At 37.8% G+C, this 16636-nt stretch overlaps 1 protein-coding gene across 1 annotated transcript in view; it reads right to left on the reverse strand.

The window, feature by feature from the left end:
• paip1 (poly(A) binding protein interacting protein 1) overlaps nt 1-15772 on the reverse strand; it is a 27870-nt gene extending 12098 nt beyond the window's left edge. Inside the window, 6 exon segments of the mRNA NM_001003504.1 lie at nt 1-61; nt 4029-4140; nt 5437-5549; nt 6295-6492; nt 9744-9865; nt 15508-15772. The exon segment at nt 1-61 is cut by the window's left edge and continues 65 nt beyond it. Of these exon segments, the coding sequence (NP_001003504.1) occupies nt 1-61; nt 4029-4140; nt 5437-5549; nt 6295-6492; nt 9744-9865; nt 15508-15646 (745 nt within the window). The 5' untranslated portion in view covers nt 15647-15772.
• Between the last annotated feature and the right edge of the window lie 864 nt (nt 15773-16636).

Here is a 16636-nt window from a genome sequence, read left to right on the forward strand (position 1 = left end):
GTTCCTTCAGCGCACCCAGTAAAACATCAGCCCGTCCTGGTGTGCCTTTTCGACTTTTCAGCTGAAAGACATTATTAAAGAATTCAGATCTAAATAGCAGAAGTTAACAGAATAAATGCACATCAGGTAAAATAACCCATCTAATTATAGTATTACTACAAAATATGACAATTGAATTTGAGCAGATACATTACATATGGTGGGTTTTGGAGACTAGGTTACGGCAAAACAGCTAGTACAACAATATATACAACTTTAATTGGTTTAAGCTTTAGGATTACATACTTAGATGTACTAGCTTGTTGACCTGGGGTTTGTTTTGTAATGTTGACAGGTTAATTGTATTAGAGCCGTTAAATAAACAAAAGTTGACAAAGTAAAATTATTTAAACTATTTTTGTTCATTTGATGAAAATGTGTAACTTAACAAAAAGTACTGAGTCCAATAATGTTTTATGATTACGTAACAAACTAAAATAAATGAATATCGGTTATTGAATCCAAACTAAAATGGAACTAAGGGTGCTTTCACACCTACACTTTTGTTTCGGAACCTGTCTCGTTTGCCCAGTTAGCGCGGTTCGTTTAGCATATGTGAACAGGGCAATCGCGCTCTGTTCCGCGCCAAAGTAATCGCTCCGAGATCGCTTGAATGAGGTGGTCTCGGCTCGATTGAAACGAACCCTGGAGCGGTTCGATTACAGTGAGAAAGCAATTCGATCCGAGCGCGGTTATATCACAGTGTTTTATGGATATGTAATAGGCATACGGCTATATGTAGAGATAATTCTGAGTATGGCAGGAAGTTTCGCGAGTCTCCGGATGCCCGCAAACGAGTGATGATCTCCCGGTAATCTCGCGTCTCCCTCCCGGTCCTCAAATAGGCATCGTCGCGCACCCTTCTCACCCCTCCCCACCGCATCTCTCCTCAGACACATCGCGCGCACGCACCCTGTCAATCACAATCAAACCACCACCTCTCCTGACAGCTGAGCGGGACTCTGCAAAAATAAACCCTGACACTTTGACCAATGTGAGGAGAGTTTACTCGCACGTGACTTGTTTTAGCTCTTTTGGTCCGATTAGAAACTTTGCAGTGTGAAAGCGAACCGCTCCAAGAGCAAAGAGCAACAATGTAACATTTGTAATCTCTGTTTCGGAACAACTGAATCGATTCACAGGTGTGAAAGCACCCTCAATCTGCAATTAAAAAATAAATTGAACCCTGCTGTTAACCTTACTGACAAAAATGACAAAATAACAAATATTAAACCGAAACATGGCAAAAAAAAGAAGAATGTTCCCTTAGGTTAAACCACTAAAATAAATAATTAAATATTTAAAGCTAGCTAAAAGAGACAATAAATCAACAGAAATAACTAATATATTAACAAAAAACGAACAGTGAACTAAAATTAAACCTAAACAGTAATATTTAAAAACACAAAATACACTTAAATAAAACAGAACTTTTACAGAACATAATTGTGTAAAGTTCAATTTGTTCAAAACAATTTGTTCTATTTGTTGCAAATACAACTATTACAGTTTTTCTCAAATGCTGAAACACATTTTACAAATGTTTCCTCCATGTTCCCCAATGTCTAAACACAACACCCTATTCTAAAGCTACATAAACACAACCACACCTTCTCACTTCAAAACGCAAACTTTCACACCAAAAGAGCAGCCCAAAGCATTCATAAATGTAGACACTATACACATCATTACACACTACAGCAAAACAATTGAAAACACAATGCTCAATTTGTGAGAAGGTTCTTGGTTTCATAACTGCCAATGCATATTTTTAGAAACTTTACAGTAACGGATCCTCTTAGATCTCTGCAGAGAATTAGGCATTTAGATTTGGGTGTTTCATATGAAAAGTATAAATTTATAGAAATAATGCATGTACATATCTGTAACACAACTCAATGCAAAAACAGAATCTATTGCACAACAACAGTACTCTTGAAAACATGATCAGGGTGTGAAGTTTTTTTTATTTACTTTATTCACACCACAATTACTGTGCAGCATCATGTCACTAAGCTGCATCAGGCCACATCACCTCATCCACATTGCAGGCTATATAGTCTTTTGCCAGGCACCACGAGAAAAACACCCGGGAATGGCAAACCTGCCTTGGAAGGCCTCGACTGGCATGTCAACACAGGCCAGCTCTTTTGCCCTTAGGAGGTTCTCTCTAGGGTATGGTTGTCTGTCATAAATCTCCACGATGAGAAGAACTCCTCTACAGGGTTCAAGAAAGGGGAGTAGGGTGGCAGAAAGACGTTTAACAAGTGGTTACTGTTGGTGATGAACCACTCTCTGATTTGAGTGGAAGTGGACATTGTCCCAAATGATCACATGAATGTGTTGTGTGGGCCCAGGATGGTGTTGTTGGTGGTCCAGGTGGATGTCTCATAGCTCCTCTAGGAAAGTGAGAAGACATTGGGTGTTGTAAGACTCAAGGACAGCATGCCGGTGGACAAGCTCCTCCGAACCCATGGCAGCACAAAGAGTAATATTGACATGGTCAAAGACTGTTGCTCGCATCTTGTCCTTAATTGTGGTGTGAAGTTGTCTTGGGGGGACCTTCTCTCCCTCTTGGACCTTTTCCTCTCCCTTGTTGGCCTGCTCCTCATCCTCTTTGGCCTACTTCTCTTCATCTATGGCTACTGTAGCTCTTCTCCCTCCTCTGACTCGAATTCCTCTTCCCCTGACTCTGCCTTCATCCATTGTGTTTGTTTGTAATCTTCAACAAACAGCACTCTGAACTTGCTTTAATACATGTATTAGAGCAGCATTAGAAACAAGTGTCTCCAATTTTGAGGCATAGTGTGTCATGCATGATGCCTGGTGTGTTCATTGTGTTCTAATATTGCTGACTGTGGCAAGCATTTTGCATCACATGAGCTTTCATTTGAGAATAAGAGCAGAATTCTTTTGCAATTTGTGTTTTAGCAAGGAAAAATGCGTTTAGATTTATGAGAACGGAGCATTAAGTTTTGTGAATTGTGTCTTCATGTGAAATGTGTTTGAGATATTTAAAAATGGTGTCTAGATTTAGTAAATGTGTTTTGACAACTGGTCATTTGGTTTAGAGCAGGGGTTCTCAACTGGTTTGGCCATAGGACCCACATTTTTACATGGTCATCAGGCCGCGACCCAAATTTTCAAGAACTATGAAACAATTTTAGGAATGATAACTAATTTGTATTTATTTGTTAAGTAGTGACAGATAAATCATAAGAAATTCACCAAAACTTACAAATAAACTATATTTTACTGCTGTCATTTAACAAAATGTATCAATTTATAAAAATATTACAAAGTAAAAAACGACAAATAATGTAAACAGTGGTTAGGGTATGGACAGGTTCAGTTACCTTGAACTAAACTGAACTGTTAATGAAACATGTTGTCTGGTTTCTAAATGTCGTTTTAATTTAGAAGGTTTCATGCTGTTTTATGAGAGCAACTCACTACAAATGACACTGAGGCTTTAAGTCTTTTTTTGTCATCAAAATATGTAAATCCATACTTTACATATTTGTGGTCGCACTTGCGCTTTGACATATTTGTTGCTATAATTAAATGAAATTTCACATGTCAAACGGTAGGGTTGTCGCGCATGCATTTCAAAATAAAAGTCGAGTACAAGCAAAATAAGTAAATAAACTAAACTTTTGTTGTTTTTTTTACCACACACTCTGCGACCCACTGAAAATGTTCCCACGACCCACTTTTGGGTCGCGACCCACCAGTTGAGAAACACTGGTTTAGAGAATTGGCCTTTGAGTTTTAGCATTTGAGAAAAACTGTAATAAAAAAAGGATATCAGTATAAAACAATACTAAAAGAAACACTGAATTGTACACCATCTGTGTTATTGGATTGTTAATTTCAATACAAATAAATTGATTATTATTATTTGCATTTAAAAGCATATTGGCAAAGCATAGGCGGCACAGAATATTTGATGATAATGAATAAAAATCAGATGTGGAGTGTGAACCTACCTCCAGGTTAAGGTAAAGCTCTCCTAGAAACAGCACATACGAGTGAAACTTTTTCTTGGTCTCTGGGTCTCCTTGAACAGCCTGATTCCTCTGATTGTACTCAGTTTGACATCTACACAAACATTACAGAATTGAGTAGTAGTATTTTTTTTAAGTCTTTATGGCAAACAACTGTAAGGGCAACAATACAGAAGTTACTTAAAGGTCCTGTGAAGTGCTTTGAAATGTGCACTTTTAATTCAATGTTTGATGTAATCTCAACTGAAACATCGAGAGAGGGGTGGGGCATGTAGTAGCTCCTCCCCTTTAAAAAAAAAAAACAGCCAATAGCTTGTTTTAATCACAGCTCTGCCAGTGACAGCAGTTGAGCTCAAGCACATCAAACGAAGAGCAAATAAGAAGGGGGCGAGGCATGTCAGATACTAGAGAGCACTTGATTGGTCAGAAGATTTGATATTGAAACTGAAGTATGAGGTGATGTCAAAAAAATCACTGATCCATGTAGGAGGAAGTGATCCTCCTGCAAACTTTGGATGTTTATATCTGGTTCATACACTCACCGATCACTTTATTAGGTACACCTAACTAGTACCGGGTTGGACCCCCTTTTGCCTTTCGAACTGCCTTAATCCTTCAACAAAGTATTGGAAGTGTTCCTCTGAGATTTTGGTTCATATTGACATGTTGCTGCAGATTTATGGGCTGCACATCCATTATGCGAATATCCCATTCCACACATCCCAAAGCTGCTCTATTGGATTGAGTTCTGGTGACTGTGGAGCCCGGTTTGGTCTACTTCAGGTGTAGCCCATCTGCCTCAAGGTTGGACGTGTTGTGCATTCAGAGATACTCTTCTGCAGACCTCGGTTGTAACGAGTGGTTATTTGAGTTACTGTTACCTTTTTATCAGCTGAAACCAGTCTGGCCATTCTCCTCTGACCTCTGGCATCAACAAGACATTTGCGCCCACAGAACTGCCGCTCACTGCCTATAGATGGTTGTGCATGAAAATCCCAGTAGATCAGCAGTTTCTGACAAACTCAGACCAGCTCGTCAGGCACCAAGAACCATGCCACGTTCAAAGTCACTTAAATCACCTTTCTTCCCCATTCTGATGCTCGGTTTAAACTGCAGCAGATCATCTTGACCATGTCAACATGCCTAAATGCATTCAGTTGCTGCCGTGTGATAGGCTGATAAGAAGTTTGCGGTAACGAGCAGTAGGACAGGTGTACCTAATAAAGTGGCCAGTGAGTGTATCTTTTGAATTTAAATCATCACTGTTTTGGAGAACACTAGCTAATAGACATCCTTAAGGCTAACATCTAAAACAACTTTATACTTAATTGACAATTAAAACGATCTTTCCAAAATGACTCAATAAGGCTTTTTCTGTTGCTTTATTTACCTCTGAAGCAGCAGGTTTCGGAAATTCCTGTTGGCTGGACTGAGTCGGATGTGACGTGAAAGATGGTTACAGAGCCGCGCTCCCGTATAGGCAAAGTTGGGGATCGATGTGGACTGTAGAAAACAAATGTGGGATTGCTTTTATCATAACAGAGCTCCAATTCAGTGAGATTTACATCTACATTGTGGATATTCCTCAGAGATTTAGCCATTGGGGATAGCATTATAACGATAAAGTATCTGCTTTTATATTTAGCGTCAGTTTGTTTTGCTTAGATTAATATTTGCTGGTAGGGAAAATGTATTTGTTAATTTCTGCTATTGTTACTTTGACTTTGCACTTCAATTTATATTTTAATTGCACTTAAACTGCAAATTGGAATAGAAACTGTATGAAAACCACACAAACGTACAGACATTTTTAGGTGTCATAGATTGTTATGAGTCAATGATGCTATCGTTTGGCACATATCTATAAGTTTCACCTTTCTGGCTGCTCTTTCTATGAAGAATTTCTATCTCCTCGCCTGTTAGTAACAATAAATCTTAACGCGCAACAATTATCTGGCTTTTTGGCAAAAAAAAAAGCAAAAAAAAAAAAAGAGAAATCACTCAACTTTTACCCCTAATGGTGTGACGTCACTTGAAAACTATCAATTAAACAGTGACACCAAAATTGAGGCACATACCATGACTTCTGGATACCGTTATACCCCTAGTACTCCGAAAATGTTTAACAAAACGAGGGTGAGTAAATATTGACCATTTTCTGTTGACTATTTTTTTAATTAGGATGTACGCTTGCATTTTTTTAGGGTTCCCACACAAGTGTATTTTCAGAAAGTCAATATAAGTGCACCTGTACGTAGATGAGCTCCACCAGCTCCTGCAGAATCTCCTCGGTAGTGACCCACTCGTTCAGTGTGTCTGTGATGTACTCGATCTCGGACTCGAAGGAGCCAGGAGACGAGTTCAGATGGCTTACAAAATCCTGAACGAAATCTGCCAGCGAGGGCTCAGCGTAGTACCCTTCAGATCCATCAGAATATGAATCATCCTATTAATAGAGAGAGAAAGCATTAGATTAACATAAGTGTAAATACTGAATAAAAAAAACATATTTAAAAAAAAGCATACATTTCAAATAAATAACCTGTTATGAACAACCTGAATGCACATTTCAAAGAAGAATAGCTGACTTTAATATTGTTTTTCAGAAATTCAGATAAACAAATATGTTCATGCAGCTTGTTTCTTAAATATCCGCAAACATATTATGGTATTTTTAAGCTTTAGAAGAATTACAAATGTACAACCATAAATCAGAAAGAGTCAGTATGGAAGGACAGTATGGAAAACGCAAATAAAAAAGAATTAAGTGATTTCGAAATTTACTTTGACTTGTATTATATAGCAAACAATAAAAAACCCATTATTTACGGTGTTACTCATGATATATATATATATATATATATATATATATATATATATATATATATATATATATATATATATATATATATATATATATATTAGGGGTGTCACGATTTTAAATCGAAATCGATCGAAATTTATGCTCATTTTCGATTATCGAATCAAAAAATAGAATCGTCGATGCTGCCACGCCCCCATGTCAGCTTGGCTTGCCAAGCGGGAAAAAACAGGCTTGTTGAAGTGCTTGTTAAACTGTAGAAGCAGGAGACCCGTCGAGAGAACGTAAACCCTCCCCTCTTTCAATGAAGTCGCCGGTGTTTAAGCATTTTGGATTTCCAGTGAGTTATGTTGACAACGTTCGTGTTGTCGACAAAAAAAAAACACAGTTTTGCAAGCTCTGCTATGTACGTATTACGTACGGTTCGTCCGATAGACAACACCGGCATCGCGATCCTCCGCCCGCCCCCGTTGCAAATCCGCTCGCGAAAAGTTAACACTCAGGCCCTGTTTACACTGTCTTTGTTTTTAAATGGCATTTTAGAACGACAACGATTTGACATCCACAGTGGCGTGTAGCATTTCTGAGCAGCCCTCCTTCCTCTCTGCCTCTGAAAATGCACATCACGTGACCACACAGACACAGACACACTCACAGCCATACGCTCGAGACAGCAGGTCCAGGCAGTCAGAGGACTGCTTCAATCTTTCACTCACTTGTACTTAGTCATTTTAGCGAACACTTCAGATACTGTTGGCTAGTTCCTGTTGGTTGTGCGTCTTTTTTACAGACGCCATTATAACGACACAGATCACTGCCTATTCACGAGTCCCGCAGAAAAAGTGATCGACAGGTGGTAATTATGTGTGTATCTTGCCTTTATTCATTTACTGTATGATTTGTTTATGGGTAAAACAAAGACCATGCAGGTCAGGTAGTTTAAATGGTAGGCTACAAATAATTAATTGGTCATTAATTAATTAATTATTCATAATCGAAAATCGAATCGAATCGTGCCTTTAGAAACGAAAATGTAATCGAATTGAGGATTTGGAGGATCGTGACACCCTTATATATATATATATATATATATATATATATATATATATATATATATATATATATATATATATATATATATATATATATATATATATATATATATAGGCGAAGCAGTGGCGCAGTAGGTAGTGCTGTTGCCTCACAGCAAAAAGGTCACTGGTTCGAGCCTCGGCTCAGTTGGCGTTTCTGTGTGGAGTTTGCATGTTCTCCCTGCGATCGCGCGGTTTTCCTCCGGGTGCCCCGGTTTCCCCCACAGTCCAAAGACATGTGGTACAGATGAATTGGGTAGGCTGAATTGTCTGTAGTGTATGAGTGTGTGTGTGTGAATGTTTCCCAGAGATGGGTTGCGGCTGGAAGGGCATCCACTGCATGAAAAACTTGCTGGATAAGTTGGCGGTTCATTCCGCTGTGGCGACCCCGGATTAATCCGCTGTCACCACTGGCTTGCATGGTTCAGGATCTGAAAAGCTACTCAACGATGAATTTGCTCTTCAGTGTTTGGACTCTCAATAATGACTTCAAACCACACTGAACCGAGCTAAACTGAACTGAACTTAAACACTAAAAACTGAACTACCCTGATCCAGTTACTATGACCATTTATGTGAAGCTGCTTTGACACAATCTACATTGTAAAAGCGCTATACAAATAAAACTGAATTGAATTGAATTAATAAAGGTACTAAGCCGACAAGAAAATGAATGAATGAATGAATATATATATATATATATATATATATATATATATATATATATATATATTTTTTATTTTTTTTTTTTAATATACACAGTATTTCAATTTTATAGATGAATGACGATTTTTGATGCAGTGCTGGCGGAGGGATCAAAGATCACAGTTGTTCAGCTTAGGCTTGCGCCCTTTACTCATTGAAATTTCTCCAGATTGAATGTTTTGATGATGTTATGCATTGTTGAAGGTTCCTTTCTTTGAGGAATATTGTTTTTTTAGATTAAGGAAAATTTCAATAATTTTCTTACATATTTGTTGGCAAACTGGCAATCCTTGGCCCATCTCCTAAATGCTCCTAAAGGACTAGACCTTTTTTGGATGCTACTTTTGTACCAAATCATAATTACAATCCCCTGTAGAGATCACCTGTTTGAAATCACACCATCATTTAACTAATTTACCTGATTACTAGGCCTAAACCACTCTGGTCCCAACTTTTTTTTGGATGTTTATTTACCAATAAAATGATGTTTACCATACAAAACATAAAATATTTAGTGTTCATAATGTCTGCAATGAAATACAAGTGAAAGTAAATTTAGAAATAACTACTTTTTTTTGCATTTTTCATACCGTCCCAACTCTGATTCGGGGCTAACATGCAAACATAAAATCAGTACCCCAAAATCCACATTAAAAAAGACACTGCTCGCTGCAGAGCCATTTGAGCAGAACTGAGCTCCAGCGAGGGGGAGCATGAGCTCTCGCTCCTCCTCCTATAAGCTGTTTTAATGCGTGCACCAACCCCACCCCTAACCCTACCCCCAGTGACATCACTCGTAGAAGAAGTGCAAAAAAGGAGGAGCGAGAGCTCAAGCTCCCCCTCGCTGGAGCTCAGCTCTGCCCAAATGGCTCTGCAGTGAGCACCACTTGCATTAAAACGTATGGATCAGGGATAGGCAACTTCTATTGTCTTGCAGAGTTTAGCTTTAACCCTAATCAAACACAAATGCATGAAGCTTTCCAGTGACCTTGAAGACACCAATTAACTTACTCAAGTGTGTTCGATTAGTTTTGGAAGATGGAAACAGTGGTGTGGATGGAAAGAAAGCTATAGACTCACCTGAACGGATGAATAACCTCCTGGGATAAACTCAGCTGCAGCAGCAGACAGTTTGGAGTTTTTCACCAATGCATCTGCAACACTGCTGCTGTTGTGGCCCGAATTTGAAGAAACTGGAGATCCTGGAAGACGATGCAATGCAGATCCGTATTAATGTTTTGTTTACAACATTTGTCTATATATAGTGCCATCCATTTGTGTTGTTTAGAAGTTAAGAAAGAATATCTGCCCAGAAATGAGCACTTTTCAAAAATGTGACGCCATCGCTTGGCCAGATTAAACTATCTCACCCAACAACTACTGGCCAACATCTAACCAGCTTTGATTCATGTGTTATAATTCATGTGTTATGAAAAAAAGTTCAAGTCAAGGCAACAACACAATGTTCATAACAACAAGACTGTCTTCATGAGTGTGTTACAAAAAAAAAAATCACTAATTTGAAGCTGAACATCACGAGGCAAGTAATAATATATTAAACCTAAATAGTATAATGTGGTTAAACTATGATTACGCTGTGAATTTACAGGCCTTGTATGCCCAGATTGTTTTAATGTATTGTTTCTACTGTTAAAAAAGGCTGATAAAAGCATTCAAACTATCATTAACGTAATAAAATCAGTATAAATGTTCATTATTAGATTATCGGTGTATGTCTCCATTAATTGAAATATCAACCAAATGTACCTTTTAACTAACTGATCAGTCCATATTTCTAACCAGCAAGATAGACTAAATAGAAAGATACATAAATAGGTAGAACAATAGATAGATAGAACGATGGATAGATGAATAGACAGACAGACAGACAGACAGACAGACAGACAGATTAGATAGATAGATAGATAGATAGATAGATAGATAGATAGATAGATAGATAGATAGATAGATAGATAGATAGATAGATAGATAGATAGATAGATAGATAGATAGATAGATAGATAGATAGATAGAACAAAGGATGGAACGATAGATGAAAAGATAGACGGATGGACGGGTAGATGGAATGATCAGACAGACAGACGAACGGAGAGACGGACGGACGGACAGACAGTTGGATGGATGGATGGATTGATGGATGGATGGATGGATGGATAGATAGATAGATAGATAGATAGATAGATAGATAGATAGATAGATAGATAGATAGATAGATAGATAGATAGATAGATAGATAGATAGATAGATAGATAGATAGATAGATAGAACAAAGGATGGAACGATAGATGAAAAGATAGACGGATGGATGGGTAGATGGAATGATCAGACAGACAGATGGACGGACGGACGGACAGTTGGATGGATGGATGGATAATTGGATAGATAGATAGATAGATAGATAGATAGATAGATAGATAGATAGATAGATAGATAGATAGATAGATAGATAGATAGATAGAACAAAGGATGGAACGATAGATAGATAGATAGATAGATAGATAGATAGATAGATAGATAGATAGATAGATAGATGATAGATAGATGATAGATAGATAGATAGATAGATAGATAGATAGATAGATAGATAGATAGATAGATAGATAGATAGATAGATAGATAGATAGATAGATAGATAGATAGATAGATAGATAGATAGATAGATAGATCTGAGTGATTCCTCCATAGCCTAAAAGTAACGCCTCACAAAAAAACACTAACAAAGAAATCTGCAGATATTTTCCCCTCAAAAGACGCTAACAACATTGCCTACTTCATTATTAGCAGACTAGCATTTGAGTTAGCAAGACAGAAAACTTACATGAATCTAAAAACTAACTGACTACTAGACAAGCAGTTATCTCTGTCCGTCTGTCATATAAATACTGATCGGTTAATCAATAACCTTTTGTAAATTCATACATTTACACATTCAAAAAACATGGACATCTATTTTCAGGTTCCTCTACTAAAATAGTAAATAAGCAAATTTACACTAAAAAAATATCAGTCTTTATTTCAGTATTCTCGATATTTAACCAAACAAACATTTACACACTTGTATCCCTCTGTAAGTGAGTCGTATATCATTACACCACACTTAAACAGTGACTAACATTAACTGTCGTCAACTTTACCACTGGCTAATTCAACCCAAATGTTCTGCTTTTAATAACACGAAACTGCCTGAGCAGGAAGCAAAAACAAAACTAACAAAGAAATCTGTGTGTACTTTTCCCTCAAAAATCCTCTAACAGTTTTAGCTACTCAACAGAGACAATTATTAGCGGACTAGCACATGAGCTTGCAAGATAGATAGATAAAATCTAGATGGGATACAGCTGCAGATACATCAAAATAGCATCATGACACTGTACAACAATAATTCATATTTTTACATTGCTGTGAGGGTAGGGGTAGACGGTAATAAAATTAATTAATTAATTAAATTAGTAAGTTAATAAATAATATTAATAATACTCTGTATAATTACTGTTTATACACTACTGCGAGGGCTGAGTTTAGGATTGGGGTAGGCACTATTAAAATATAATTTAATGGGTAATTTGATAAATAATATAAATTATTTTCATTATAATTGCAGTTTATACATTACTGTGAGGATTGGGGTAGACAGTAATAAAATACATTTAATGGGTAATTTAATAAATGTTATTTAAAAAAAAAAAAAATCACTGCAACTTCGGGCCACAGATGTATCCCTTCCAGTCCCAAACCAGACTGACAGTCAGACAGACAGAAAAATCTATATAAACGTAAAAGCACATTAATCGACCTTTCAGGCTGTCTAAATATTGATTTTCAATCAGTCTATTGATCTATGCAACTAGACAGACAGGCTGCATAATAGACATTATATAGGCATTATTTCAACTCTGAAAAAAAAACTGGACTGACAGACACAGTTTTAATTTACTAGAACGCCATGTTAAGCTGCTTACAGTCTATGTTGTAAAAGCGCTATAGAAATAAACATGAATTGAATTATGTCACTCTGTTATTGATTGATTAGTTTATATGTGCAACCAGATACAGACCCATGGATAGATAGTTGCTTATATAGAGAATTAAATCAATGTGTTAAATCTATGTATCGATTGGTCTATCAATGACCTTTTGCAAATTCATGAATGCTCAGATAAACATGAATTATCTACACATTGAAGTTATGTTACGTCTACAAAAACATTAAACCTAAACAGCGACTAGCATTAATTTTCATCGACTACTCTCCAGGCTAATGTCATTCTAACTATGAATTAATTTGTCTATGTATGCAACTGGATGGATGGATGGATGGATGGATGGATGGATGGATGGATGGATGGAACAATAGATGTAATGATACATGGATAGATGGATAGATAAACAGACATTGACAGATGGATGGATGGATGGATGGACGGATGGATGGATGGAACAATAGATGTAACGATACATGGATAGATAAATAGATATAGACAGATGGATGGATGGATGGATGGATGGATAGAACAATAGATGTAACGATACATGGATAGATTAACAGATATAGATAGATGGATGGATGGATGGATGGAACAAAAGATGTAATGATACATGGATAGATTAACAGATATAGACAGATGGATGGATGAACTAGATCCTCCACTAGCTAATGTCATTCTATGTCTATGACATGTCTATGCAGATAGATAGATAGATAGATAGATAGATAGATAGATAGATAGATAGATAGATAGACTATCTATCTATTTATCAGTTTATAGATAAATAGTCTATCCTATCCATCTATTACAGAAGGATGGATAGCTAGATAGACAGTTTCTTACATAGAAAATTAAATCAACACTTAGTCATTGTTATTCTATCTATCTATCTATCTATCTATCTATCTATCTACTTTTACAAATTCATAAATGTACAGATCAGCATGAAATATCTATATATTAAGGTTACGTTACTTGTACAAAGACAATAAATTACAATTTGTCTATGTATGCAACTAGATAGATAGATAGATAGATAGATAGATAGATAGATAGATAGATAGATAGATAGATAGATAGATAGATAGATAGATAGATAGATAGATAGATAGATAGATAGATAGATAGATAGATAGATAGATAGATAGATAGATAGATAGATAGATAGAATCTTTATCAGATAGATGGATGGATGGAGTTGCTTAAAGGGCCATGAAACCCCCTCGTTTCAGCAGGGTGTTTTCACACCTCCACTTTGGAAAAAGTCAGAAAAGTGGGGGTGTCCAGCTCTGTTTAGGGGGGAGTGTCGGAGGAACTAAAGTGGGAGGGTGTGGGAGTGTCTATTTGGGTACGCGCGAGTTTCAGTCAAAATACACACACAGGAGAAAGAAATGGTGTTTAACCTACATGGACATCTGTAGTGGAATTATTTGCCAAATTATTAACTGGTGGACTTTAACTGCAGTTTGGCTCTTTCATTCAGGGAATTCATTCATGTCCCTCGCGACAAACGCGATATTTGATTCGAGGATCTGCTCTAAGCGTGTATTTTTCATGCAATGTTTGATACCGCACGGCGAATGACAGAAAAAAAACTCCGCATTTCCCGGAAACTTAGACGCACACGGCAGGTAACGTCAGAAAGCCGCGTGTGTTATTCCGGTCACAAAATGCGGTGCTAACATGTTTGCCCTCAGTGCAATAGTTAACTTAATTCGATACGAACAAACTGAATAAACAAAGAGCACTGGTCGCTCACTTACCAAATCTGTAGAGACAGAACAATCACCAGCAACTAGAGCCGCGTCTGAAGAGAAGACTACATCCGGAATCCGGATCTCAGCGTTTGCAGATGAGAACAGCTCTCAGGTAAACAATAATCCCCCTTAGACACGTAAGTTATTGTTGTCGCGCGTCGCGTACACTGTTAATCCACACGTGAGTCTGAGCTCTCACAGAGAGAAAATGAAAACGAAACTTAACTGCAGCAAAGTTTAAAAGCAACACTTCACGCTTGTTTTGCCAACACAACGTGGCGTCTCTGTGGTGTAAAGACGGTGACACTAATGAATATTAATGAAGTTGCACAATAGAGCGCGCTGATTGGTTTGAACCAAGGCTTACTCATGCATTAATGCATCACACTGTAAGACGTAATAAGGCACACTCTGGCACAGACGCCCAGTCTGCACGCTGGAATACACGCTATTATGTCATGACCGTGACGCAGCTTCAAAAATTCGTTTCAAACAGGAAGTACGAATTTGCTTGAAATAACGCAAAAACAACCAATTTACACTTTTTAGTGAAATATAGGTGTCCTAATAGTGTTTTTAGCGGTGTGGGACACATATACGACTGTCAATAGCTCAAAAAATGTGTTTTGGTGTTTCGTGACCCTTTAACGTTACATAGACAATAAAATCAATAACTAGACGTAGTCATTATTATGTTACCTATCTATTTGTTTATCTGCCCTCTGATAATAGGTCTAGGTTATCTATTACCTTTTGAAAATTAAAAACTGACACATAAATATGAACTGTCTACATATTCAGGTAACATCACCTGTATTAGAACAATACATTAACGGTTAACGTTACTAGCATTAACGTTAACTGTCATCGACTCCTCCACAGGCTAATTTTACCCAAATGTTCTGCTTTTAATAACTGAAAACAGTATCAATCGAAAGCTAAACAAAGCTAACAAAGAAATGTGCGTGAGCAGAAATAAATATTCCCATTAAACCTCCTCTGACAGCATTAGCTACTCGGCGGAGACAGTTATTAGCGGACTATCATTAGCATGCGAGCTAGCAGTGAACTTTACTTCACCTGAGCCGCAGTCCGACACGGGAGGAGAAGTGCGCGGCTGTCTGAGCGGCTCACACGGGTTAAACGCCGAACTTCTGGCATCTCCAGCCTCGGATGAGGAAGATGATGAAGGTGCACTGCTGTTGTTATTGTTATACATGGTCTTGATCTTCTTGTTGTCGCCGTTTCTCCCCGGTACCGATCACTACAGGCAGCACGGGTGGGATAAACACACGGATCGGGTCTCAGTGGGCCGATGAACACTACACGGACAGCTGGATTCACCCTACAGTCTGCTTCTCACTTTCATGTTTACTATTTCTGTTTCTGGCACCTGGCCCTCAGTAGAGCACTAATAATCACTTCCTCAGTCATCCTCCAGAAGAAAACACACACACGCTGATCAGAGGAGCACTGCCATCTATTGGAAACAATACACACATCCTGATGAAGGAATCGTCTGTGTTTTGGGATGTTATTTTTATTTTTTATTATTTAGCTTTATTTTACAATTATTTTTTATTATTACCCTGCTGAAAAATCCAGCTTAAACCAGCCTAGGCTGGTTGGCTGGTTTTAGCTGGTTGACCAGACTGGTTTTAGAGGGGTTTTGGCCATTTCCAGGCTGGTTTCCAGCCATTTCCAGCCTGGTCTTAGCTGGTCAGGCTGGACAATGACCCGCCAAATCCAGCTAAATCCAGCTTGACCAGCCTGGTTTAAGCTGGATATAGCTGGTTTTGGCTGGACTCCCAGCTTGGCTAGGCTGGTCAAGCTGGTTTTAGCTGGTCATCTCCCAACCTAACCAGCTAAGACCAGGCTGGAAATGGCTGGAAACCAGCCTGGAAGTGGCCAAAACCCCTTTAAAACCAGCCTGGTCGACCAGCTAAAACCAGCCAAGGCTGGTTTAAGCTGGATTTTTTAGCAGGGTATTGATTTCCAAAAAAGATAAAGTACACAGAGCAGGTTTAACAGTAAACAGGAGCAGGGTTTGAGTAACTTTTCTTGATCACCAGACACTGTGGCTATTAGATTTCTAACATTACTAGCCACTCGCCATTTTTGCTAGCCACTCTTTTGTTGTTGGGAAAATATATTTTATATGCAAAAATTTGACTTTGCCATGCTAAAATCACTTGATTTAGATTTGGGT

This window comes from Danio rerio, chromosome 5 (assembly GCF_049306965.1).
Source record: "Danio rerio strain Tuebingen ecotype United States chromosome 5, GRCz12tu, whole genome shotgun sequence".
NCBI lineage: Eukaryota > Metazoa > Chordata > Actinopteri > Cypriniformes > Danionidae > Danio > Danio rerio.